The sequence below is a fragment of the Danio aesculapii genome, chromosome 10 (assembly GCF_903798145.1).
Source record: "Danio aesculapii chromosome 10, fDanAes4.1, whole genome shotgun sequence".
Taxonomy (NCBI): Eukaryota; Metazoa; Chordata; class Actinopteri; order Cypriniformes; family Danionidae; genus Danio; species Danio aesculapii.
In genome coordinates, this window is record NC_079444.1 from 39,859,421 (window position 1) to 39,885,841 (window position 26,421).

The following is a 26,421-nucleotide window of genomic DNA, read 5'->3' on the forward strand; positions in this document are numbered from 1 at the left end:
TCACAATATTGTTATTTAATAAGTCAAAGATTTGTTCCATTTTCAGTTCAAAGACTGATATTGTTCACTGTATTTGAAAATATGCATATTTATAATAATATAATATTCAATGAATAATCAAAAATATCCAGTTATTCAATGTTTAAGGATTTTTTTTCTTAAAATTCACAGTATTGTTCCTTAATATATAAATCAAATATGTTACAATTTCAGCTCAAAAACATATTAAGTTCACTCTATTATATATGCAATTCTTCAGGGTAATTTTTATATATTTTTCATATAAAATACCTATATTGTGATGAAATTATTGAATCATTCATTATGCATTGTGAAATCTGTATCGTTATGCAATTATTTAATGCACATGGGGACTCTTTGCTAAGATATTGTGCTATAATATTGCTCATATCAAAAGCAGGTTGTATTTTGTGGTTATTTAATATATAAACCAAATTCTCAGTTGAAATTCCAACTTTATTTCACTTATTGTGTTATAAGATTCATCGGATAATCAAAAATATCCATTACTGTGTGATTATTTAACATTTAAGGCTATATTTTGCAAATATTTGCAGTATTAATATTTAATATATAAGTAAATTATTTGTTCAATATACTTGATATATAAAATACCTATATTGTGATGAAACTATTCCTTTATTATTCATTATGCATTATGAAATATGGATTGTTATCTTATTATTAAATCATAATTGGACTTTTCTCTAAGATATTGTGCTATACTATATCTCATACGATTATTTACCTGACCGTGTGTGTTTTGTGTGTCTTCTTCACACACAGTGAAGCCATCAAAACCCCGCTGTTGGATGGAGGGTCGACTCCTGGAAGGAAGTGATGTCAGATTGAGCTGCAAATCCACAGATGGTTCAGACCCCATCAGCTACAAGTGGGAGAGAGTCCTGGACAAGGGGAAAAACGCCGGCAAACTCCCGCCTCTGGCTCTCATTGGTAAGTCCTCAGAAGCACAACACTACAAGCTCATTGTATTAAAGGGCTCCAATTTTGGACTTTATACAGGATGTTAAATGAGTCTTTTGTGTCTCCAGAACGTGTCTGTGAAGTTTCAGGTCAGAATACCCATCAGAGCATTTATTATACCCTGTTGAAAATGTTAACGTATGTCAGAGGGAATTGTAGCGGTTTTTGGGGCCTGTGCCTTTAAATGTAAATGAGCTGGTCCCCCCGCCCACTCACTTCAGAGAAGAATAACTAGGGTCAGATATCTGGATACACACAGCAAAGTGACAGCAACTTGATGAAACTCAGACACAATGAAACAGAGACACACAAGTTAGCCACACACATTTGTCGTTGTGTAATGTTTGCTGTGTGTGTCAAACAAAACATATACGCCAGCGTTAAACATGTGCTGTTTTTTGCTCATGTACTCCTGGCAAATGTGACAGGATGCCCACTTAATGCTAAATATGCTTTTGTATACAGATCCATTATAGCTAAAAGCTGGTACACACCAATCCGATGGTCGGACGCCACTTGTCGCCTTATCGTCGGTTTAACTTCGAAGCTCATTGGAGCAATTCAGCATGTAGCATCTGCGTTGGCTGTAGATACCTCTCTGACTGGTTATTTAGCAACGAATCAGAGCACGAGTGTGATGTAGTGAAGTGGCATAGCAAGTAAACATGTCAAGAAGAAACAGAAACTTCTGCAAATTATAATAGGCTGTAATTTCACTACATTTCTCAAATATTTGCATATGAAAAGCATTATTAGTCAGACACAAATGCTGTTACAACGTTCGCTGAGCATGTATGCACAACAAACAAACGCGTTTAACACGTCCTCGTGCGGAGGTGCAGAACGTGGCTTTCTTTTCAGTCGGCTTTCGTTCGTTTGGTGTGTTCACGTGCAGCTTTTTGGTCCAGACGGAACCAGATGCGAGCCAACGTGAGGCAACAACACAGTTGAGTTTTGTTGGTGCAAGTTTTTTGATGTCAGATTGGTGTGTCCCGGCCTTAAATTACTGTACAAAATAAACCAGATTTAACATCTACAAAGCGCGACACTTGTTGTGTGATTGAAGCGTCCTCGTTTAAAGTTATGTACACTCTGCTGCTGTGCTGATTCCAGTGGTTATGTATTACATAGCTCTAAAAGTAAAGTTCTAAATGCTATAAAAACTACAAAGTGGCAGCACTTACTGCTTATTGAAGTGCAGTTTGATAACAGAGAGTTGGAACAGATATTTTAATCCTAGTTTCTTTGCAAATCCTGTCTTGTAAACATTTTTACATGAGTTAATACTGAGACATGTTAATACACGGCTGTAAGTCACTATCGGTGGGAATTGGATCCTAATTTAACATCAGGATATAAAAAAGACACTTGTTGTGTTCATATCACTCCAATAAGACTGAGTAGAGCTGAAGATCTTTGCCCAAACCCAAAGGAACCCGACAGGACCCGACGGGTTCGAGTGGGTTCGGGCTTAATTACTATAATTTTAGACGGGGTTGAGCCTGGCTTGGGCTTGCGTAAATGAAAAGTCACATGATGCATTTCGATTAGCGCTAGAAAGTAATCAAATCGTTTGTTGCAACAATAAAATCCATCCCTGAAAAGGTGAAACAAATGATGACGGTGAAGTCAAAAAGAGCGAATTTTGACTGTGGTCAGACCAGCCACCAGTTAAAAAAGAACGGTCATTCTAACCGGCAAGGTATTTTTGCGGTCGCTCATACACTGCGTATTACGGTAGAGCGCTAAACAGCAATGTACAGCATGTACAGCAAGCTGACAGGGAAAATGACGAGGTCACTCGATACATTGAAACCGCTGTCATGGAAAATGAAATGAATGTTCTTGGCTGGTGGAAAATGAACAAACAATCCTACCCAAAACATACAAAATTAGCCAGATCAGTAGTATGCATCCCAGCCAGTGGCAGCAGCTGTGAAAGGGTGTTCAGTGCTGCTAGACGCACCATCAGTTAGCGCTAAAGCCATTTACAGTGGATTCAATAATGTTCCTCCACAAAAACACGTAGCCTAATCCTGGTCACTAAAGGACTTTCAAATTATAACTAAATATTAAAATTAAACCATAAAATCATAATGTAAACAGAGTATATAGGCTAATGTTGGCATTCATTTTTTATTATTCAGCTTCACCGTCGCCTTAAGGCTGGATTGTGAAAAGAAGTGGCGAAACAAATCCCGCAGAGCCTTTATCTTAATTTCTTTATTGCCAAATACCCATCATCATTTAGAATTTAGAATCTATTTAATTTAATTTTTTAGGAAAGACGTATTTTTATTGGTGTGTTGGTTAATTTAAAGGCTAAGTGTATGTACCTAGGCCTACTTGGAGTGCTGAGATGTTACGATGTTAGAGGACTTATTTTATTTCTTTGTTCCATCTTTTAAGTGGCATAAAGCCTACGTTTGTTATGAATAAATTATGTTAAAACACGTATAAACGACTCATGCTTGAAAAAGGCAAGAGCTTTGTACATGAGCACATTTGAATAATGTTGGGCTGTAAACGGGTTCGAGCTTTTAAAAAGCTGTCAATCAAAATGTACTTGTCGGGCTCGGGCCGAATTCTGTCGGCTCGGGTCCTGCCAAACCTAACTTTTATGGCCCGATAACAGCTTTATGTTTGAGGACACACTATATCTACATCGGTGTTGGGTAAGTTGCTTAAAAAAGTAATAGATTACAAGTTACTGATTACTACTGGAAAATTTACTGATTTACATTTACTAATTACTTTACTTTGAAGTTACTTTGAAAACATATTAAACATATAAAAATACAAAATAAACTGCAGCTCTTTAAGTAATTTAATATTCACTGAAAACATTACAATTGGTTTAACACAGCAGCTTGACAAATTCAAAGGATTTAAAGAGATAGTCCTCCCAAAACTTGCTCCAAACCTGTTTATTTTTGTTCATTTGAACACAAAAGAAGACATTTTGAAGACAACCGGATACCTGTAACCATTGACATTCATAGTAGTAAAAACGCATAGCTCACTATATCTGCGGTTGTGGAGACTGTAACTGTAAACGCTCAAATGTTGAATACGTGAAATCTGGAATACGTGAGTGCGCCAAATACATATCGCTCCCAATATTCATGCACAAGCCACATGCTTCCATTGGAAATAGCGAACTTGTGCGTGCAAAAGGCGCGCTATGTGAACGGCCACTATAAGCTTCTCTTCAGATTTTTAGGAGTTACCTTCAGTCCTAATCCTGCAGAAAAAGTGCTTGAACAAGTTGCTGGTCGAGTTAAAAGCAGTCGAAAGTTCTTTAGAGACTGAACATGAACTGCAGACTTGTTTTTACGCTCAATGAAGTCGAAGTAATGTCTGTATTTCTACTTGAAGAAACAAGCACTCTCATCAACAGCTATTTCACAGCAATTTTCAGCAATTTAAAAGCAAAATCGAATTTAAAAGCGCATGCTTATTTACTGACTTCTTTCTTCTGTCGAGCAAAAAAGTAAAAAATTTGAGGAAAGCTGGAAAATCTGTAACCATTGACTTCTATAGTATTTGTTTATTCTACTAGGAAAATAAATCGTTACAGGTTTTCAGCAAAATCTTCGAAATATCATCTTTTTTGTTCAACAGAACAAACTCATAAAGGTTTGAAAACCAATTGGTGGTGGAGGAAATAGTGAGTATTATTTAATTTTTGGGTGAACCATCCCTGTGAAAATTTAGAAAACTGCAAGATCACAGTTAGATCTTTTTTTTCTGGCAAGTTCAAAACATTGGAAATTCTGTGTGACATGGATGCTGACAATCTAAGAACACATGTTTACATGAGGTTTTAAAATAACGCATCATTATAATGTTTTCTCCTATTTTCTCCTTCACCACAAGAACGAAAGCTACATGAGTGTCCACACCATCAGACAGAAAAGCACTGTTTATTCTACTGAAGTGCTGCTGCAATTTTGTTCTCTGCCACATTTCTTTAAAGCAGGATGTATCCTGATTGGCTGTCAGTGATTAGAGCATTCATTCCTTCATTCTGTTATATTTGCGGTTTGGGCTCTTTTCTAAAAATCCTTCCGGATGCAAAAGAATAGCAGTGTCTTTGTGAAGTTTAGTTATAAACTAATTTCGAGAGGATCACGTGCTTATGATTGCTAGCGGCTGGATCCGCATTATCCAATTCTCAATGCACCAATCAGATGACTCCTAAGCTACTACAAATACCCTAGGTTACGTACCATCGCTATCTTCGTTTTGAAGAATCCCCCCATCCACCCCTACTCCTCCTTCTTCCTAGATGGGTGACACGGTGGCCCAGTGCTTAGCACTGTTGCCTCACAGCAAGAATGTCTCTGGTTCTAGGCTTACCAAACCAGCAGACATTTCTGTGCAGAGTTTGCATTTTCTCCCCGTGCTCACGTGGGTTTCCCCCGTGTTCCCCGGTTTCCTCCCACCGTCTAAAAAACATGCAACATAAGTTAATTGACTAATCCAAACCGGCACTATAGACATGCTACTAGTAAATGGTTATCTCTCAAGAGCAATCACTGGCTGTTCATTGGTTATTACAGCGGGGGAGTTCTCGAGATCTACCTGAGCTCAAGCTTCCCTCTCGCCTTGCAACAGGAGGGAGCCCCGGGCTCGAGGATCTTATGAGCTCTGGGCTCTCTCCCGGGACAGCATGCCAAACAAGCTTATTATTAATCATCAGCTAAGTGTGAACTCTTGAAATTATAATTACTGTTATCACCCCCTTGGTGTGAACAGACTTTAAGACATTAGCCGCGTTTCCACTATCGCACCTAAAGCGAGCGAGCCAGGGCGAGCCAAGGCCAGTCGCGTTTCCACTATCAATTCCGGGGCGTAATCGGGCCAAAGCGGGGCTTCCCTGGGGCCAGCGTCCGGCCTTTTTCGGCCCGCCGAATACCTTGGGCCAAGGAGGGCCAACTGGGGCTTCGGGGCGGGGTTACGTACAAAGGCGGAGTTTTCCTGTCAGGTAAAGAGGAGACAAGATGCTTTCTTCCCTTACATTTGTTTTGCTATAGCGCTTGATCAACTCACTAAGAAGAAGAAAAAATGGATAGAAGACAGTACTGGTCAGTTGAGGACACCAGGGCTCTTCTGAACATTTGGGCCGAGGAAAATGTTCAGAGGCAAATAGACGGCGTTAAATGCCGCCGAACTCGAATGTCCTTATCCAGGGATCGCTGTCTGGCCTTACACCAACAGACCACAAACAGTAAAAAAGCAATCGCTTCGGTGTTCTCCATCTTCCAGCTCTCGTAGTGATGCCAGGTTGTGTTTGTGGTTATAATTTGAGTTCCCGCTGAAGTGGGCGGGTTGTGTGACGGGTTGTGTGACGCTTGATTCGGGGGACGTCCTGGGGGCGGTGTTTGCGTGACGCGCTGCGAGCAACTAGCCCGACAGTGGAAACGCGACATGATTTCGGCCTCATTTCTCAACCTCCCGGGCTATTGGCCCGGCCTGGCCCGATTAAAGCCCTGGCTCGCACTGGCCCGATAGTGGAAATGCGGCTATTGTTCCAGGTTTCCAGACTTTATTAGAGTGTGATTCACAACCCCTCGATTCGTTTGTGATAATTAATTTAGATATATTTCAATTGTAATCTCAATCTGCAGATATGAAAGCTGCTTTTTTTCTTTATACGCTAAAAGACACGGCTCTTTCGGGGTGAAACTTTTTCCAGCTGAAAAAGTGATTTAAAAAAAGCAAATATTGTTTTATAAATCTATATTTGTAATGCAAGTAACGTAATGACATTGACTTTAGTAACTAATCAAATTACACATTTAAAATGTAATTGTTTACATTACTGTGTTCCCCAACAATGTAATTATAATACAGTCACACGTTACTGTGCAACACCTCACACCCAGCTCTACTCCACACACAGTTCTGTCCAGCTCCCAAAAGTTGATTTTGCATGATATGTGCCCTTTAATGCTAATTATCACTTACAATAATGGGAGAGTGTCTGCGGCACATTAAGATAATGTGATGTACTGTAGGCCATCTTTTGTCTCCAACCTGTTGCCAAACCGATTCTCACCGCGCTGATCTCTTTAATACTGCTTTCCTGTGAGGCAAAAAAAAACCGCAGCGTTAAGTTTATCTTCCAAGCGCGGGGAGTAAATCATGTGGACGTCTCCTCTCTGGAGGAGCAGAAAATAGATGAAGACACTACAGGGCCAATTTAACACCGCAAGCATTCTCAAATTAAATTTACATCAATTCCATCAGCACTTTTTACCCCACATGCTTCACTAGCTCCTCAATTAGCCTTTCTTATGAGATGGGATTGGAGATGTGACGTATGTGTATAATGTAATGCGCTTTTAACCTTCATGGAGAATTTTTGCACAACACGCTCTGTTCATTCAGCTGAACAATTTTAGCAGTTGTTTCACATCATAAATGAGGTTTCGATGAAATCAACACTAGCCAGAGGGTTGTGGGTTCAATAACGGAGGTTTGAAGCATGAAGGCTTGTCTAATTATGGCATATATTGGGGTAAAGTGACAAATAATCTTGTTAATGTTGTAATCAGACGTAAAAAAACGCATTTCGTTTAGTTGAAATGTTTTTGTTATGTCACTGAAGTTCAATAGTTTAAGGTCAGAGTTATTAAATAAATAAAATACAAATAAATAAAATACAAATAAATAAATAAAATACAAATAAGAATAAATAAATAAATAAATACAAATAAATAAAATACAAACAAATAAATAAATACAAATAAATAAAATACAAATAAGAATAAATAAATAAAATGTAAAAAATTAAAAAATAAAATACAAATAAATAAAATACAAATAAGTATAAATAAATAAATACAAAAAAATGAAATACAAACAAATAAATAAATAAATAAATAAAATACAAATAAAAATAAATAAATAAATACAAATAAATAAAATACAAACAAACAAACAAATAAATAAATAAATACAAATAAATAAAATACAAATATATAAAATACAAATGTTTAAATAATAAATTAAATTAAATGCATATAAATAAATAAATAATAAAATACAAATAAATAAAATACAAGCAAATAAACAAATAAAATACAAATAAATAAAATACGAATAAATAAATAAATAAAATACAAATATAAATAAATAAAATAGTAATAAATAAATACAAATAAATAAAATACAAATATATAATATACAAATATAAAAATATTAAATTAAATTAAATTAAATGCAAATAAATAATAAAATATACATAAATAAAAATTTATTTACAATTTTTAATAATTATAATACAAAAAATCAAATAAAAATAAGTAAATAATAAATTACAATAATAATAAATACAATTAAATATAATATAAATGAAAAAATAAATAAAAAGATAAAATACAAATAAATAAATAAATAATAAATAAAATACAATTAAATAAAATATAAATGAAAAATAAATAAAAAGATAAAATACAAATAAATAAATAATAAATAAAATACAATTAAATAAAATATAAATGAAAAAAAATTAATAAATAAAATACAAATAAATAAAAAATAAATAAAATACAAACAAATAAATAAAATACAAATAAATAAAAAATAAATAAAATACAAACAAATAAATAAAATACAAATAAATAAATAATAAAATACAAATAAATAAAATACAAACAAATAAAATACAAATAAATAAAATACGAATAAATAAATAAATAAAATACAAATAAAAATAAATAAATAAATAAAAAATAAAATACAATTAAATAAAATACAAATTAATAAATAAATAAAATAGTAATAAATAAATACAAATAAATAAAATACAAATATATAATATACAAATATAAAAATAATACATTAAATTAAATGCAAATAAATAATAAAATATAAATAAATAAAATACAAATAATTATAATACAAAAAAAATCAAATACAAAAAAGTAAATAATAAATAAAATACAATTAAATATAATAAAAATGAAAAAATAAATAAAAAGATAAAATACAAATAAATAAATAATAAATAAAATACAATTAAATAAAATATAAATGAATAAATAAATAAATAAATAAAATACAAATAAATAAAATACAAATAAATAAAAAATAAATAAAATACAAACAAATAAATAAAATACAAATATATAAAATACAAATGTTTCAATAATAAATTAAATTAAATGCATATAAATAAATAAATAATAAAATACAAATAAATAAAATACAAACAAATAAACAAATAAAATACAAATAAATAAAATACGAATAAATAAATAAATAAAATACAAATATAAATAAATAAAATAGTAATAAATAAATACAAATAAATAAAATACAAATATATAATATACAAATACAAAAATAATAAATTAAATAAAATTAAATGCAAATAAATAATAAAATATACATAAATAAAAATTTATTTAAAATTTCAAATAATTATAATACAAAAAATCAAATACAAATAAGTAAATAATAAATAAAATACAATTAAATATAATATAAATGAAAAAATAAATTAAAAATAAATAAAAAGATAAAATACAAATAAATAAATAATAAATAAAATACAATTAAATAAAATATAAATGAAAAAAAAATAATAAATAAAATACAAATAAATAAAAAATAAATAAAATACAAACAAATAAATAAAATACAAATAAATAAAAAATAAATAAAATACAAACAAATAAATAAAATACAAATAAATAAATAAAAAATACAAATACAAATAATGAATAATAAATAAAATACAATGAAATAAGATACAAATAAATAAGTAAAATGCAAATAAGTAAAATACAAATAAATAAATAAATAAATTCATTCATTCTTTTAATTAATTAATGAATGCATTCATTCATTTATTCAGCAAGGATGCATTACTACTAAACAAAGGTGACAGTAAAGACATTTATGTTACAAAATAATTTTAAAATATAAATACTTAATTGTTTAGCTTTTGGATCGTTTAATTACAAATCAACAATACTGTTTAAAAGTTTGGGGTCTATCAGAGTTTTTGTTTGCTGTTTACTTGATTAAATGATTAAAATTGTTAAAGTAACAAAACATTTGTTGTCATCATTTTTTTCATGTAATTTTTTCAGTATAATATTTTTCAAAGCAAATCAGCAATGACAATCAAACCTAAAGGATCATGTGACACTGAAGACTCGAGAAATTATGTTGCAAGTTCATTTATAAATTGCAGGAATAAACTATACACTGAATTAAATCAGAATACAAAAGATTTAATTTAAACTGTAACAAGTAAATACGGTCTTAATGCATTTAGAAGTTTCTTTAATTGAATGAATTAATGAATTAATGAATGAATGGAATGAATGTTAATCTTATCGACCCCAGCCTTTTAAAGCAACAGTGGTGTGAGAAGAACAGATTTTTGGGACAAAAAGTATTCTTTGCACATCATGTTGCATCAGGAAGACTGCCGTGCAGTATCATTAAAGAGGACCTATTATCCCCCATTTTTAAGTCTCTGATGTTCCTAGAGTGTGTATGTGAAGTTTCAGCTTAAAATAACCCACACGTAATGTATTATAACTCTTTGAAACAGCCCATTTTAGACCTTGATCCTAATTGTGCCATTTTGGTGACTGTCACTTAAAACTCAAATGAGATTGTCCTTTTTTTTAAAAGAGGGAGGAGCTACAAGTGCCTGTGTGTCAGCATAGTGTCCTATTCGAAAACAAGACTTACATCCTATGCTAATGTGGGAGAGATGGTCACTAATGGGCGGGGCTTTCCACCTCTGATGACACGTACAAAGGGAGAATGTCAATCAAAATGTTTCTGCAGACTGTTTTTATCAAGTGCGATTATAAAAAATATAATTAATAAATGTTTACCATTAAAAGCTGGTTATATTCACAGACTATAACAACTGTGTTATAACCCCTTATAAAACTGATTTGTGCATAATAGGTGCCCTTTGACATATCAAAGTAATTGTGTGTGTTTTTGTCTAAAGATCTGAAGAACCCCGAGATCGTGACGTTGAAGAATCTGACGAGGGAAAGCGCTGGTGTCTATAAATGCACCGCCAGCAATGATGTCGGAGAAGAAAACTGCACTTTAGAGGTCAAAGTTCACTGTAAGTATTTGTGCATGGATGCATGCAGAGCGTGCCAATACCTGCTGTTTTCTAAAAATAGCGCGCAGTGTGCAGTGATAAATGCTTTAAGCTGTAGTAAGCTACACCGCTGACACATCCCCTCATTGGGCTTTGTGTTTAATTTAGCAAGTGTCATTCAGTTTTTCATTACTAGGGCTGGGCGGTATATTGAGTTCTGGGGATATATCGACGTTATACCCCAACGCCATGCAGTATTATCCAATATCTTTCATATCGATATGGTTTGAGGCCACACGTGCGCATCCTGCGCGAGACAGACCACTCCAATGTAGCACGTGAGCTCCACTTGCACAAATGTGCGCATGCGCAAATGAATGACTCACTCCATGAGTCATACAAAAGATTTGTTCAAAATGAACGAATCATTCAAGAACGACCCTTCACTGACGCCACATGGAGGAACATGCAGTGCCGGTGTGGTATTGAAATCTGACTCCCCGGATAAATACCGCATTTCAAAAGTTTTAAAATTAGTCTTATGTTCTCCACTTCTCTATGACCACCACAGCAGCTGCTCAGGATACGGCCTGGTCCAGGATATGGAAACCTTGGGATCATCTCGTCGTTGGTCTTGGATCGAATCAGTGACTCTGCATAGGCTGAGGGCCTCGGGAAGAGTATCCCCAGGTGGAAATGGAGAATAAAGAGAATAATTAGCATAGCTGCTGTTCATAGTGTAAATAAACAAGATGTGGAAACCCGCTAAGTGGTGCACTGAGTGTATGCTTTACTGAACAGATAGGTCTTTAATCTAGTTTTGAATTGGGAGAGTGTGTCTGAGCCTCGGACGTTATCAGGAAGGCTATTCCAGAGTTTAGGAGCCATAAATGAGAAGGCTCGACATCCTTTACTCGACTTTGCTATTCTAGATACTACCAGAAGCCCTGAGTTTTGAGATCTTAAAGAGCGAGTTGGATTGTAGCGAGACAGAAGATTGGTTAGATAAACAGGAGCTAGATTATTTACAGCTTTATAGGTCAGAAGCGATATTTTAAATTCAATACGAAACTTAACAGGCAGCCAGTGTAGGGAGGATAAAATTGGGGTGATGTGATCAAATTTTCTAGACCTGGTAAGAACTCTGGCAGCTGCATTTTGTACTAATTGAAGTTTGTTAATAGAGGATGCTGGGCAGCCAGCAAACAGTGCATTACAGTAGTCCAGCCTAGAAGTCATAAAAGCATGGACTAGCTTTTCTGCATCTGAGATGGATAGAATACTTCATAACTTAGCGATATTTCTCAGATGAAAGAAAGCAGTTTTTGTGACATGGGATATATGATTTACAAAAGTTAAATTGCTGTCTAATATGAGTTGAAACCACCTCATATTTACTGATTATAAGTTCAGTATTTATTACACGACGGCCTCTTCTTTACATTTACGTTATAACAATAGCTCTGTGTTCTAGTCTGTTATAATGACTGATTACATTTATATGCTTAACCAGAATTTCATTACAGTACTCTGAAACAATTTCGTTCTCATATCTATAGTCTATTCGTTTTCATCTCCTTATTTAATATTGAGTAAAACAAGTTTAGTCAAAACAAAACAAAAGAAAGTGTAGGATTTTTTACATGGAGTGAAAGACTTCTCTTTAGATATCTGCGATATGTGCACTGTTTAATAATTGTGCACAATACAAATATGTACAATATGTTAACTAAAAAAACATATACAGATAATTTAATTGTTGTTTATAAATCACACAACTGTGCTGTACAGGATTACTTATAACAACACTGTAATTGTGACATAAAATACTGTGTGTTTCATGTTTACATTTGTTTACACACTCTTAAAGTTTAAACTTTCATAGAAAATTAGGTCCAGTATTATAGAATGAAACCAAAGATCAAAAGCTGTTGTTAGGTGCAAACATTCGTTGCTGTCAGCAAAAGGTTCATAAAGCCTTTTAGCTTTTGTGTGGATAATGTTGGCATCTATTTATTGATGTTTTGTTGTTAAACTAATTTTTAGCTTTATGCCTTACCCAGAATATAAAAATACATATAAATACATTTAGATCATTTACTTTATTCATTACTATTGGAATGTGAAGAGACTTTCAACCTGCACAACAAAAACATGTTTCTGAAGGCCTACTGCACCTTTAAAAATGTGCATTAACTAAGGGTGTAACGGATCAAGGTTGATCTGCGATCCACACGGATCACAATTCGCGGTTCGGAACGCACTTGATCCGCAGATTAATAACTTTTTTGAACTTGTAGGTTAATCTAACATTTCTAACAATTGCACAATCTAAAAATTCTACAATCGCCTCCCGCATCATTCAAGTCATGTGTATGAAAGCATTTCGGCTTCCCTGTGAAATATAATGATGACGGAAAAGTTGTGGTGGGACCTGCCTAAATGCTTTCTTAGGCTACTAATTAAATGTGTTTTCTGTCATTGTTTGTTTAGCCCGCGTTAATGCATTCAGTGTAAAGCTGCACAATTAAACATTAAAAAATTGTCAATTCAAAGCCGCGCAACATGAATGATAAATGATAATAATGATTTGCAGATGTTTATTAATCCTTCTAATAAGCGCTGCATTCAAATCTGCATCAACAGAGATTCCCTTTTTACACTGTTTCAGTTTGTTACAAACAATTAAAAAATAGTTTATAGTTCAGATATAAACACTGATGTTTATGGGAAAGATTAAAATCACCGGTTAATGGAACTTAACGCTGGAGAAAGCAATTACATTGTGTAACCTACAGGTGGCGACAAACAACCATCAAAATGATGTCACTGAATAGTTTTTCAGAAATGATCCACCTATTGACAAATAACTATGTTTGTAAACATTCAAAATGCGCACGCAGGAAGGTTGCAGTAAAAAACCGGGAGCGCTAGCATTTACAGTGAGGGAATGACATCCGATGCGGTACAGAGTTTGTTGTTGTATTTGAGATAAGTTATATTGATTACATATTATATATATTATTTACATAATGCTTTCAGCGTATTATAACAGCTCGTCACCCAGTGATAAGCACAGTTATTCTGCAAAATTAACGTTAAAGTGAGCGGTGTTCATCTGACAGGTCCATTTGCGATAGCACCCTCCCAATGGATATTGGATAAGACGAAATGACCAAGCATCCAGCCCCAAATATACAATATCTCATAGAAACTCCAAGTGATTTTACAAGAGATAAGTTAAAGGGCTACAATTCTTTGGATGCCTACAATTTTGTTCTGTGTGGTCATGTGTAAGAAATAATGTTCCATGGCTATCAGATTCAAAACTTTGTAGTGCTAAAAACCGAGATTCTGCCTAGCCAAAGACAAGGAAAGAAGACGAAACTGTACAAGGCCTGGGTAATCACCAACAAGCAAAACGACTGCATTCTGACAGCGAACTGCACCTGTACGGCAGGGTATGTGCACATACACATAGAGGTAAAGTTGGTTTTATATTCGCACATTCGGACTTTCTCCTTAATTATATAATTTCTTAAAAATATTATTTGCAAACTCTAAATAGAGAAATCATATTAGCAGCCAATGACTATCAAAGTACAACATTGTTGACAGTCAAATAAACAGTGTTAATGTTGTTTTCAAGTCAAACCTACAGGTTATTTCAGAGCGAATATTCAAAGTGTCGTGGTAAACAATATAGGGAGTGTGTCACAAGTTGTCACTGAATGAATGTGTGAATATAAAACCAACTTAACCTTAATAACTCACACTTTCACGTTTCATTTTTAGCATTCAGGATCCGCAGTTTAATTAACCATATTTAACTGTTTATGCTGAAAAACGAGTAATGAGTATGATTCAGCATAGCGTGAACTTACCTGATATAACATGAGAACTACAAAGTCCAACATTTTTAATTAGGTCCTCACTCCATTCAGCTCCCTTTTAGCCAAAGACTTCTGCGGTTGACATTAAAAGCAGTGTGGTGTACGGTAAAATTTAACTTCTCTATTTTTGGCATCGAATTTGGCATCCTACTGCACAACACGACATGTTTGCTGTTTCAACCGGTCTCTTTTTGCAACCGGGAACACGTGTGACATCATGTGTGGCGTAGGTTGGTAATTCATCTATAACGAAACAAAGTTTTATGTGTGAATTGTTGAGTAATTAATTGAAGATAAATATGACATGTACGAGATGTTAGATTTCTATTTTTAGCACTATCAGCAACAGTAGCAAAGATCATATTTCGTATTGAATACTTTTCTTTTTTCAGCTGGTTCATTCTTGATTTTTATTTTTATTATAATTACAGGTTCTAAGTTCTGTTTGTTAAACCAATGGTTGCAGTGATATTTTTGTATAAATGGAAAGCAAATGTCATCTGTCTTCCCCCCTTTTTGCTGATCTGAAAAAATGGACCGATCCGTGACTCAAAAACCGTAGTGTGATCCGAACCTTGAGATTTGTGATCCGTTACACCACTAGCATTAACACAGACTAACGGAAACCCAGCTTATAAGAAACAATGCAGTATGAGAAGTATTTTGTAGTTATTCAGAACTTTCCCACTGTATTTTTGTCCGTTTGTCTGACACTTTGATACAGATGAAAAGCTTCATGCAAATCATAATGCTCATTTTTTGTTTTGTTTGCTTGCTTTGTTTTCCTCTTGCTTCTGACACTTAATTGAATTACTGTCAACACGAGTCATCGCAGTATCGCCAGTATTCCTGCGAACTTTCAGCCCCATTTAACATCCAAATAAAGAATTCATCCTTATCTTTATCACAGTGTTCATTGATTTAATTCCTCCCTCCAAACCTTTCTCAAACAAGCTCTGCTGCATAATTAAATATCAGATGATGGAATTAGAAGAAATAATTAATTACGTGGCGGAAAGAGAAATTTATTCATGCAAAAAATGGCATATTATTAAAGGAAGGAGCTCAGCGAGTGCGGCGGGTTGATTAATGCTGTGCTGTTTTCACTCCTTCAGGTACAGTATCTGCAATGCAGAGGGGCTGCTGCTCACCGGCTGCTTTTGATTATGCTACTATTTTATGTCTTTTAAAAGAATGTGGAGTGTTTTTTCACATTACAGTAGTGTGTAGCGAGTGTTTGAAAGGTGTAGTTTGAGCTCTGTAAAAATAGATTCGAATAAAACAAATCTACGAGAAATGTGCAAACAATGTTAATGTGTGGTGGGTGGTTGCTAAAGTCTTGCTTTGTACTTTCTACATTGTATGTTGTGTGGTCAAAGATAAAAAAGGTTTCAAGTAGGTCTGCACAATATATCGCAAAAATATAGTAATCGTTATAATAGTATATGCAATATATGTTATACACTAACCGGCCACTTTATTAGGTACACCTTTAGTACCGGGTTGAACCTCCTTTTGCCTTCAGAACTGCCTCAATCCTTTGTGGCATAGATTCAGCAAGGTACTGGAAATATATCTCAGAGATTTTGGTCCATATTGACTTGATAGCATCACGCAGTCGCTGCAGGTTTGTCGACTGCACATCCATGATGCGAAACTCCCTTTCCACCACATGCCAAGGGAGATTACTTTAGATTTTTTAATACAACTTTGTTATTAACTCTTTACTTTTGTTAATTTGTGATCAGGTTAGTCTTTTTGTAATATGTTCACAATAGAGTTCACCCTTAGCTGATGATTGATTATAAAGCTTGTTTGGCATGCTGTCCCGGGAGAGAACCTTGAGCTCATAAGATCCTCGAGCCAGGGGCTCCCTCCCATTTGCAGAGTTGAGGGAGTTTGAGCTCAGGCAGATCTCGAGAACTCCTCTGCTGTTTGAAGCTAGTAAGCAATTAGGGATTGTTATGTTATGAAGATATAACTACTTACAAGGAGCACATCTATAGTAGCGATTTGGATTAGTTAATTAACTTCAGTAGCATGTTTTTGGATGGTGGGAGGAAACTGGGGATCCGGGTGAACCCATGTGAGCACAGGGAGAACATGTGAACTCCACACAGAAACGTCGACTGGCTTGGTACGGACTAGAACCAGTGATGTTCTTACTGTGGGGCAACAATGCTAACCACTGGGCCACCATTTAGCCCCTCAAGAAAAGGAGGAGGAGTAAGGGAGGAAGGGGGGGGGGTTCTTCAAAATGAAGATGACTATGGTATGGAACTGAGGTTATTTATGGAGAATTGTCTAATTGGTGAATCATGTGTTAGCTAATGCTGGATCAGCTGTGATCAATCATAAGCACATGATCCTCTTGAAAATATTTAATAAATAAACTTCACTTATGTTAGTAAGGGAGTGAGGGTATTTTGATATTGTATTTTGTATTTTCTTTTCTTTGATAAATAGTTTAGTTCTTCCCTTTCTATCAGTTAGATAAATTTTTGTTTGTTGTTTTGGCTTGAACTCCCTCTTGAAGCTTTCTTGAAACCCGCCCTTAATCATTGAATAAATCTTGTTATTCCTTTGTTTTCCTCTCTGGGTAATTTCTTTTTTTAGTCTTTTGGGAGGTTGCTCATGGGACCTCATTTCTGACACACACACACGCACGCACACACACACACACACACACACACACACACACACACACACACACTCCACTAACATTCTGTTGTGAATATGTGTGCCTCTAGACAGAATTAAGGAAATGTAACATGCTCTTTTGGATTGAGCTCTGGTGACTGTGGAGGCCATTTGAGTACAGTGAACTCATTGTCATGTTCATGAAACCAGTATGAGATGATTTGCGCTTTATGACATGGTGCGTTATCCTGCTGGAAGTAGCCATCAGAAGATGGGTACGCTGTGGTGATAAAGAGATAGACATGGTCAGCAACAACACTCAGGCAGGCTGTGGCAAAACACGATGCTCAATTGGTACTAATGGACCCAAAGCATGCCAAGAAAATATCCCCCACACCATTTCACCACCACCAGCAGCCTGGATGGATCCATGCTTTCATGTTGTTGATACCAAATTCTGACCCTACCATCCGAATGTCGCAGCAGAAATGGAGACTCATCAGAGCAGGCAACGTTTTTTCAATCTTCTATTGTCCAATTCTGGTGAGCCTGTGTGAATTGTAGCCTCAGTTTCCTGTTCTTAGCTGACAGGAGTGGCAACAGGTGTGGTATTCTATTGCTGTAGCCCATCCACCTCAAGGTTGCACATGTTGTGCGTTCAGAGATGCTCTTCTGCAGACCTCGCTTGTAACATGTGGTTATTTGAGTTACTGTTGCCTTTCTATCAGCTGGAACCAGTCTGGCCATTCTCCTCTGACCTCTGGCATCAACAGAGCATTTGTGCCCACAGAACTGCCACTCACTGGATATTTTTTCTTTATCGAACCATTCTCTGTAAACCCTAAAGATGGTTGTGCGTGTAAATTCCAGTAGATCAGCAGTTTCTGAAATACTCAGACCAGCCCATCTGGCACCAACAATCATGCCATGTTCAAAGTCACTTAAATCACCTTTTCTCCCAATTCTGATGCTCGGTTTGTACCGCAGCAGATCGTCTTGACCATGTCTACATGCCTAAATGCATTGAGTTGCTGCCATGTGATTGGTTGATTAGAAATCTGCGTTAGCGAGCAGTTGGACAGGTGTACCTAATAAAGTGGCCGATGAGTGTATATTTTCTCATTGGTTTCAGTCTTGGATTCAGTCTATAGATTTTAATCCTAAAGGCAACAAATAAAAAATAACAAAGGAGAAATTTGTCTTAGTAAAGCTCATAATTTATTATAAATGATGTGTTGTTCTGCAGATGTTCGAGGGATGGGCGTGGTCGCCGGCGCAGTGGTGGGCGTGTCCTTCGGCGTTCTCCTTATCATCCTCATCGTCTGGCTTGTTTTCCGCAAGAAAGAGAAGAAGAAATATGAGGAAGAGGAAGCACCCAATGAAATAAGGTAAAAAATTATATTAAAAAAAAATATATATATATATATATATGTTAATTTATGTTAATTTATGTTTTAAATATCGGAAATAGAACATGATTGCAGGTTATAGCCTGACACCATTTATAATGCTTGTTAAAGTGGCGACTCTATTACTAATTGTTGACTTGCATTCATGTCTAGGCTAATTTGCGGGTGTCAGGATGAATTATGCAGGTTTGGAGGATGAGTGAGCATTAACAATGCAAACGACAGCGAGATACACACATTCACACTGAGGTTAAAGAGATACACAAGTCACTTTCCCTCCACTTGTTAGCCTGTAGCCTGAGGGTTTGAAGGTGCTTGAGTGTTACTGGATTCATCACAACATTTTATATAATGCAAAGTGCATGTAGGCCAAAAATAGACTCTTTTTTTTATAGGGAGTGACATGTTGCTATTTTAGAAAGAATCCTGAAATGTTCTCCATTCATTCTGTTAAATAGAGACAGTAACAGCTGGTGAATTTATATTTCAATCCTAGATTTTTAATATACAGTCTAAGACAGAATTATTAGCCCCCCTGTATATTTTTTTCAACACATTCTAAAGGTTCTTAGTTATAATAACTCAACTCTAATAACTGATTTCTTTATTTTTGCCATAATGACAGTAATTAATATTTTACTAGATATTTTTTAATATATTAGTCAGCTTAAAGTGACATTTAAAGGCTTAACTAGGTTAATTAGACAAGTTAGGGTAATTAGGCAAGTCATTGGGCCCTATCATACACCCGGCGCAATAAGGCCCAAGCGTGTTTGCCGTGTTTAGTTGCTATTTTCATACAAACACAACTGTAATGTTCACGTTTTGTGCAACATGGTTTAAATAGCAAATCCATTAGCACCACTTTGTGGACTCATGGGTGTGCTAGTCTATAAAGGAGGTGTGTTAAGGCACATTGCTGACATATTGCTATTTTGAAAAACTGAAATAGACCGCGCCATGGACCAACTAAAAGCTGATCTAAAGTACAGCGCAGAACGCGTTAGCTATGCACTTATGCAGGTCCAAATGCTTACACATTGCTTAATAAACACAGGATGTACAGCAATACACAAATATCTTTACAGATGAAGAAAATTAAAGGATCAAAAATACAAAAATAATTATTATTTACAACATAAATATGAAAACCACTGCCTCCATGCCTCATCTCGAGGGATTTTTTTAGTTTATGCATTTGTGTAATATTATTATTAGCAGTATTATTTATTATATGGATATTTAAATTTGTTTGAATAAAAACAAGTTTAGATATGTCCATCTGTCAGGTTTTGGAGACGTCTGCACCACCATATAGGGGCATTAGAACAGGAAGTGCGTTTGGATATAACTCAGTTGTTTGATCACACTTCTTTATTATTGTTCATTTATTAATTTGATGGAAATTAGAACTGAATTTAGAAATAGTTTTGAAACAAATCTTTGAGCTTCACAATCTAAATTAAATGTGTAGGCTAATGGATGCCTTCAGTGGAGTGAGATTCCACAGTTTTTCTTACTCCACAAAAGTAAAGGAGTAAAGTAAAGAGTAAAAGTAAAGAGAAAGTAAAGAGGCCGAATGGAGGAAGCTAGTTCTTTATCATCGCGCTGCAGATGCTCTGTTTAACTGTTCTCGCTAGTAAAGCGTTCAGTTTCCACTTACAAAGTCCGCCATGTAAATAGCAAATGCGCCATGGTGCGACACAACTGACTATTGGAATGGGAGATGAGACTCTGATTGGTTTAATGAACGTTATGCTCAAAACACACCCATAACTCAATAAGAGAATAAGCACAACCCTGGTAGACCATGCACCGCGTCGCAGACTGTATTTTTCCATCCTTAAAATAGTAAAATTGGATACCGACTTGCCCTTACTGCTTTAGACTTTGTGCCTAGATCGTTAAAATAGCGCCCATTGTCATCAACCATGGTTTGTTCTGTAGTCAATAAAAAAAATAAATATTGCTTTAGAGGGCTAGTAATATTGACCTTTAAAATGGTTTTAAAAATTTAAAACTGCTTTTATTCTAGATGAAATAAAACAAATAAGACTTTCACCAAAAGAAGAAATATTATAGGAAATACCGAAAAAAAAATAGTTTGCTGTTGTCAAATTGTTTGCTGTACATCATTTGGGAAATATTTAAAAAAGAAGTAAAAATTCATGGGAGGCCGTATAATTTTGACTGTACATATAATTAAGTTGTGTGAATGTTTATAAAATATATTCATGGTCACATGGCACTTTTTGCCTCATTGACTTCCATTCATACACATGTGAATGCAGCAGACAGGAAATGTAAGCTGTATGCAACGAGACTGCATGTTTGTAATGCACTGGCCAAACCGGATGAAGAATGATTTCTCTCTCTATGTATGCTTTAGGGAAGATGCGGAGGCTCCCAAAGCCAAACTGGTGAAGCCGAACTCTCTGTCGTCGTCCCGCTCTGGCAGCTCACGCTCCGGGGCATCCTCCACTCAGTCAATGGTGCACAACAGCGCCACCCGTGGGCCCAGGCCTCGACTGCCTGTGGTGGCTGCGCTTAAAGAAAGCGGACAGCCTGAAAAGTTCCCTCCGGTGCCACCGCCGTACAACCACGTGGTGCCCAAACCCCCCGAGCCCAGCAGTAGCCCCAAATCCAGCCCGGCCAAACTCAGCCCAGGGAACCTGGCGAGGATGGGAGCCACGCCGGTGATGATTCCTGCCCAAACCAAGGCTTTCCAGACTGTTTAGGCATACACAAACAGATAAAACACACACACATTAACTCCCGCATCTGCTACCAGGAACATTCCCAAAGGATTTCCCATTCCCTGAGGAAAATCCAGACGGTCAGGTCTTTGATTCAACATTCACATCAGAAAAATATGCTTTTGTTGATTTCACGTGCGCACTGAAGTGGAAGGAGACCCCTTGTGGAGTGTATGCATTTTTAAAGGGTAAGGACAGAGGAGGAAAAAAGAGGTTTTGATGTGGAGGCCTGTGCCTTGTGTTGTTATGATGGTTCGAGCAAACAAAAGAGGCAGATCTGAACAGAGACAAAGCTCTGGCTTTACCCAGACAGACAGGCTGTCTACCTGACCACACACTTCCCGCTCTCGCCGGCTTTGAACTGACAGCTACAGAACTGCAGGAGAAACTCACATAAGCGGACTCTTTCTGCCACCTGCTACGAGGAGTCACATCTGCCACTCATTTTTTCAGCCAATCAGCATTCGCCAGGCGGCCCAGCACGCATCACACCCCAACAGCCAATGGCAGGGCACCTGCTGGGTGCTGACATGCTGCGATTGGCTCAGAATGAGGAGAAATCAACACACAGGCACATAAACAATAACACAACAACTGTACATTAGTTTGTTCCTCATTACTGCTATAAATATGCCATAAGATATTCCATATTTAATAGGTATTTATAGGAATATATTTGAGTTGAAGTATCTAACAGCATTGGTAACGTGTGCACTCTCCCTTTAAATCATTCATTGGCATTCTTGAGGATAATGCACACGGTGTCTTCAGTAACGAGGTTGAAGCTCTCTGTGGGGAAATGGTTTGGCTCCGCTTTTGGTTTCTGGTATTTTGCAATTGAAATCAGATGTCTGGTTGGCGCGTCCCATTGGATGCAAGTATGATGAGATTGGGTCAGGCTGATTCTGTGCTGGTTTCTTTCAATGTGAAGTGTCGAAGTGATTACAGAGCAGGCCCACACACAGTCTGCATTCATGAAATGCTCTGAATGGTTGTTTTTTTTACGCTAAGCTTTGCATTATTGGTTCTCTTTTTGACTTGGCACCATTTTTCAACTGAGATATTAGCCCCTTTCACATATACAGACCTACAGAAATTACTGGCAGTTTTCTAGGAAGGGATCATGTGTAAATTAAAAAATACCGGCATTTTTCCAGAAGGAGAAGTTGTAACATTACCGAAAATTTGCCGTAATACTGCTCTGTGTGAACGCAGAAGGAAAATTGCTGGAAAGAGCGCGTTCAAGTTGTCTCTTCCAGCCAATCAGAACACACATACGCATTCACATCCGCACTGTTTATGAAAATAAAAGCCATTGAATATTTTTCCAGACACACTTAGCTGCTAGATGTTAGTCAGATTACGTTTCTGTTAGGGTTGGGCGATGCTGACCAATTTGGCATCGTACGATGTCTAATTCGAAACATCGCGATGGCAGATGGCATCGTCGTTGTAGGCGGTGGTGAATTATTTCATTCCTTCATTTTCTTTTCGGCTTAGTCCCTTTATTAATCAAGGGTCGCCACAGCAGAATGAACCGCCAACTTATCCAGCATATGTTTTACGCAGCAGATGCCCTACCAGCTGCAACCAATCACTGGGAAGCACCCATGCACATTCATTTACACACATACACTTCACCAATTTGGCCGACCCAATTCACCTATAGCGCATGTCTTTGAAATTGTGGGGGAAACCAGAGCACCCAAGCGACCTTCTTGATGTGAGGGGACATCGCTATTCACTGCGCCACCGTGTCGCCTAATTAATTATTCATGAGTTAATTAATTTATGACAAATTAATTATTTGTAGCTTATTGTTTCAACTACCTGACCCACATGGTCTTTGATTTACCCATAACCCAATCATAAATAACCAAAAATAAGTTACACACAAATTACCACCTGTCAATCATTTTTTCCACGAGACTCTGGCATGAATAGGCAGAGTGATCTGTGTCCTTATAATGGCGTCCATAAACTTGTTTGCTAAAAATGGTGCACAACCAACAGTACAAGCATGAAAGCGAAAGATTGAAGCAATGTATTGACGCTGTGACACGTTACCTGATAGATTCAAAAGACCGAAGAGTCATTAGATAAAGGCAAGATAATCATAATCAAGATTAAGATTAAATATGTTTAACAGCTATAGTGAGACGCGATCGAGAGGTACATCCTTGATAAACTGTTTGACGCGCACTGCTCTCAGGGGTTTTGTGCTGACTGCCTGAAGCTCAGACGTGCGTATGCACTGCAGCTCATGCCAGAGTGTGTGTGTGGTCACGTAATGTGTGCTTTCAGCAGTATAGTGTGGAGAGAGATCTGTTCAGAAATGCTAGGTTAAACGCTGGTGTGGACGTGGATCCTTTTCGTTCTAAAATGCCATTTTAAAACTAAGACGTATTAGTATAAACTGGGCCTAAGTGTGTATTTTTCGCGAGCAGGTTGCTGCTGCGACGAGTGTGGGGTGGAGGATCGTGATGTCGACTCAGCATCGTGATGTCTGTTGGCCATCGGCGATGGATGATGGCATCGTCTGTTGACTCAACCCTAGTTTCTATGTTCCTTCTTAATGCCAACTGTGAAAATAATTAGCTCTGCTTCAGTTGCTTGACGTGTGTGCACGTGAAGGAGTGCTCCGGTAAGCGCCAGCACACACACACACATATTACATACATCTCGACATGTGAAAGTGTTCCTCCATATGTTTTCATCGAAGTTGTTCACAATACTGATCCATCCACAGAATTTGTAATATAGTCAAGTATGTAAACTTTAAGCTGCAGTTCACGCTTCTGCCTTTGGATGTCTCTGGGACAAAAGCAGCTGCATGAATGCTAAAGCGTTAAATAAAAGTGAAACCATCAACAAAAGCCCGACCACTTCTATGTTTACAAATTTAAGCACAGCTATTTAGAGGTCATTTCTGGTTAATGATGTCAGAATTTACCGCTATATTGGAATGGATGTGTAGATGGGCTTCTCCGTAAAAATCCAGAACGTCCTCCCCTGTGTGAACAGCGCTTTTTTGAATCCACCAGTAAAGTCATTCGGGAAATTTTCCGGATATTTACAGGTATCACTGTGTGAAAGGGGCTACTGATTCTCATGCTGCAATTTTGGCTGAAAACATGACAACATTGATCATTTTGAAACATTTTTAGTAACCCTCCTGTTGACTTTTGGGTCTGAAATGAAACGCCCACAACATACTGTAAGAGAAAATAAATCATTTTCTATTTTGATACTTTCCTGAAGACACATTTAGGGTACAAAAATTGTTCTTGGGGTCAATTTTGACTTTTTACCAACTATAAAACCATTTGACAAAACAAAAACTTCTGGAACACACTGACACACACATGCACCACTTTAAAGTCACCATGAAATCAAAACTAAGCATATTGATTTTGTTAGCTCATATTGCAATTCATCTGTGCATGTCATTAAGGAAAAAAAAATTATATTTTGACCTTGTAATCCTTAATTAAAATCTGAAAATGCACTTCCTGTTTGTTTTCAGTTAAATTATCAGATTACATCAGTCTGAGGTATTGGGCGTGGCTAACACATAACCACGCCCCTCCAGCTGTAAGTTTTGACAACAAACTGAAATGTGCAGGAGGAGGAGTCTGTTAGGGTGTAAAAACTCTCCCCAAACCCTTTTCCCCATCTTTTAGAATAAAATGTTTACTTTACTACATCCAATCAGCTCGCAGTAGAAAAAAAAGCCACACCCACTGTTTTCTCATTTAATATTCAGATTCTCTAGGAACTGCATCACAATACGCAAAAAAAATGTTGCAGCTTCCGGTTCATGTGGACTTTAATGCAGGTACCTTTAGCATTAGAAATATAGCCTTTAGTCAAAAACGAGGATTGCCCTCTGATTAAACATTGATGGAAAGCTCCACACTAATGAGGGAAAACCTAGACATCCACAGAGTCTGTGATGAAGATGAGGTTGTTTCTTTGTGCAGAATAGATTTGAGGATGAGGGCGGCTCATTTTTGACTGAATGACCGAATTCTAAGACAACAGGAGGGTTAAAGGCTCAGTTCACGTGGCAACTTGAGGCTCAATAAAACACACAGGTGAAACAAAATGAATACCTGTTGCGAATACAACTCAGTGTCTGTTTCCTATACATTTACATTTACCACATGTTGTATTGCATTCACTTTTAAGAACATTTTCCTTTTCTGATCCATAGAAATCTTCAAGTAACTGTACATCTATCCTTGCTAAAGCAAACCGTGAGTGTTAACATTGAATTAGTTAGTTTTATGATTTATTTTATGATTCTTTAATAAAAACAATAGTTATTTTGCAGGGGAGAAGATTTTCTTTAACATTTTAATTAAAGTAAGTGTTTTTTTCGTTAATTATGTGGAGGTTTGAGGCCACCACTCCACATAATGCTTAATATTTGTATGTTTATTAAATATTATGGCTAGTTTGCGTTCAGCTGTGAAAAGAATGTAGTACTTTCTGCTCCGTTTCAGGCATTTTATCACGTTTAAATCATTTTCTTTAAAAACTCAGAAAATGTGGGAAAAAAGTCTGAAGGAATGTTTTGAATGGCTGATTATTTTTATTTTTTCCTGTCTTTTTAACTTACA

General features: G+C 36.1%; 1 protein-coding gene across 1 annotated transcript in view; it reads left to right on the forward strand.

The window, feature by feature from the left end:
- LOC130235904 (CXADR-like membrane protein) overlaps positions 1-23,040 on the forward strand; it is a 176,613-nt gene extending 153,573 nt beyond the window's left edge. Inside the window, exons 4-7 of the mRNA XM_056466429.1 lie at positions 808-975; positions 10,997-11,119; positions 18,878-19,019; positions 21,430-23,040. Coding sequence (XP_056322404.1) covers positions 808-975; positions 10,997-11,119; positions 18,878-19,019; positions 21,430-21,778 — 782 coding nt within the window. The 3' untranslated portion in view covers positions 21,779-23,040. The remainder of the gene's footprint in view (positions 1-807; positions 976-10,996; positions 11,120-18,877; positions 19,020-21,429) is intronic.
- Positions 23,041-26,421: the final 3,381 nt, after the last annotated feature.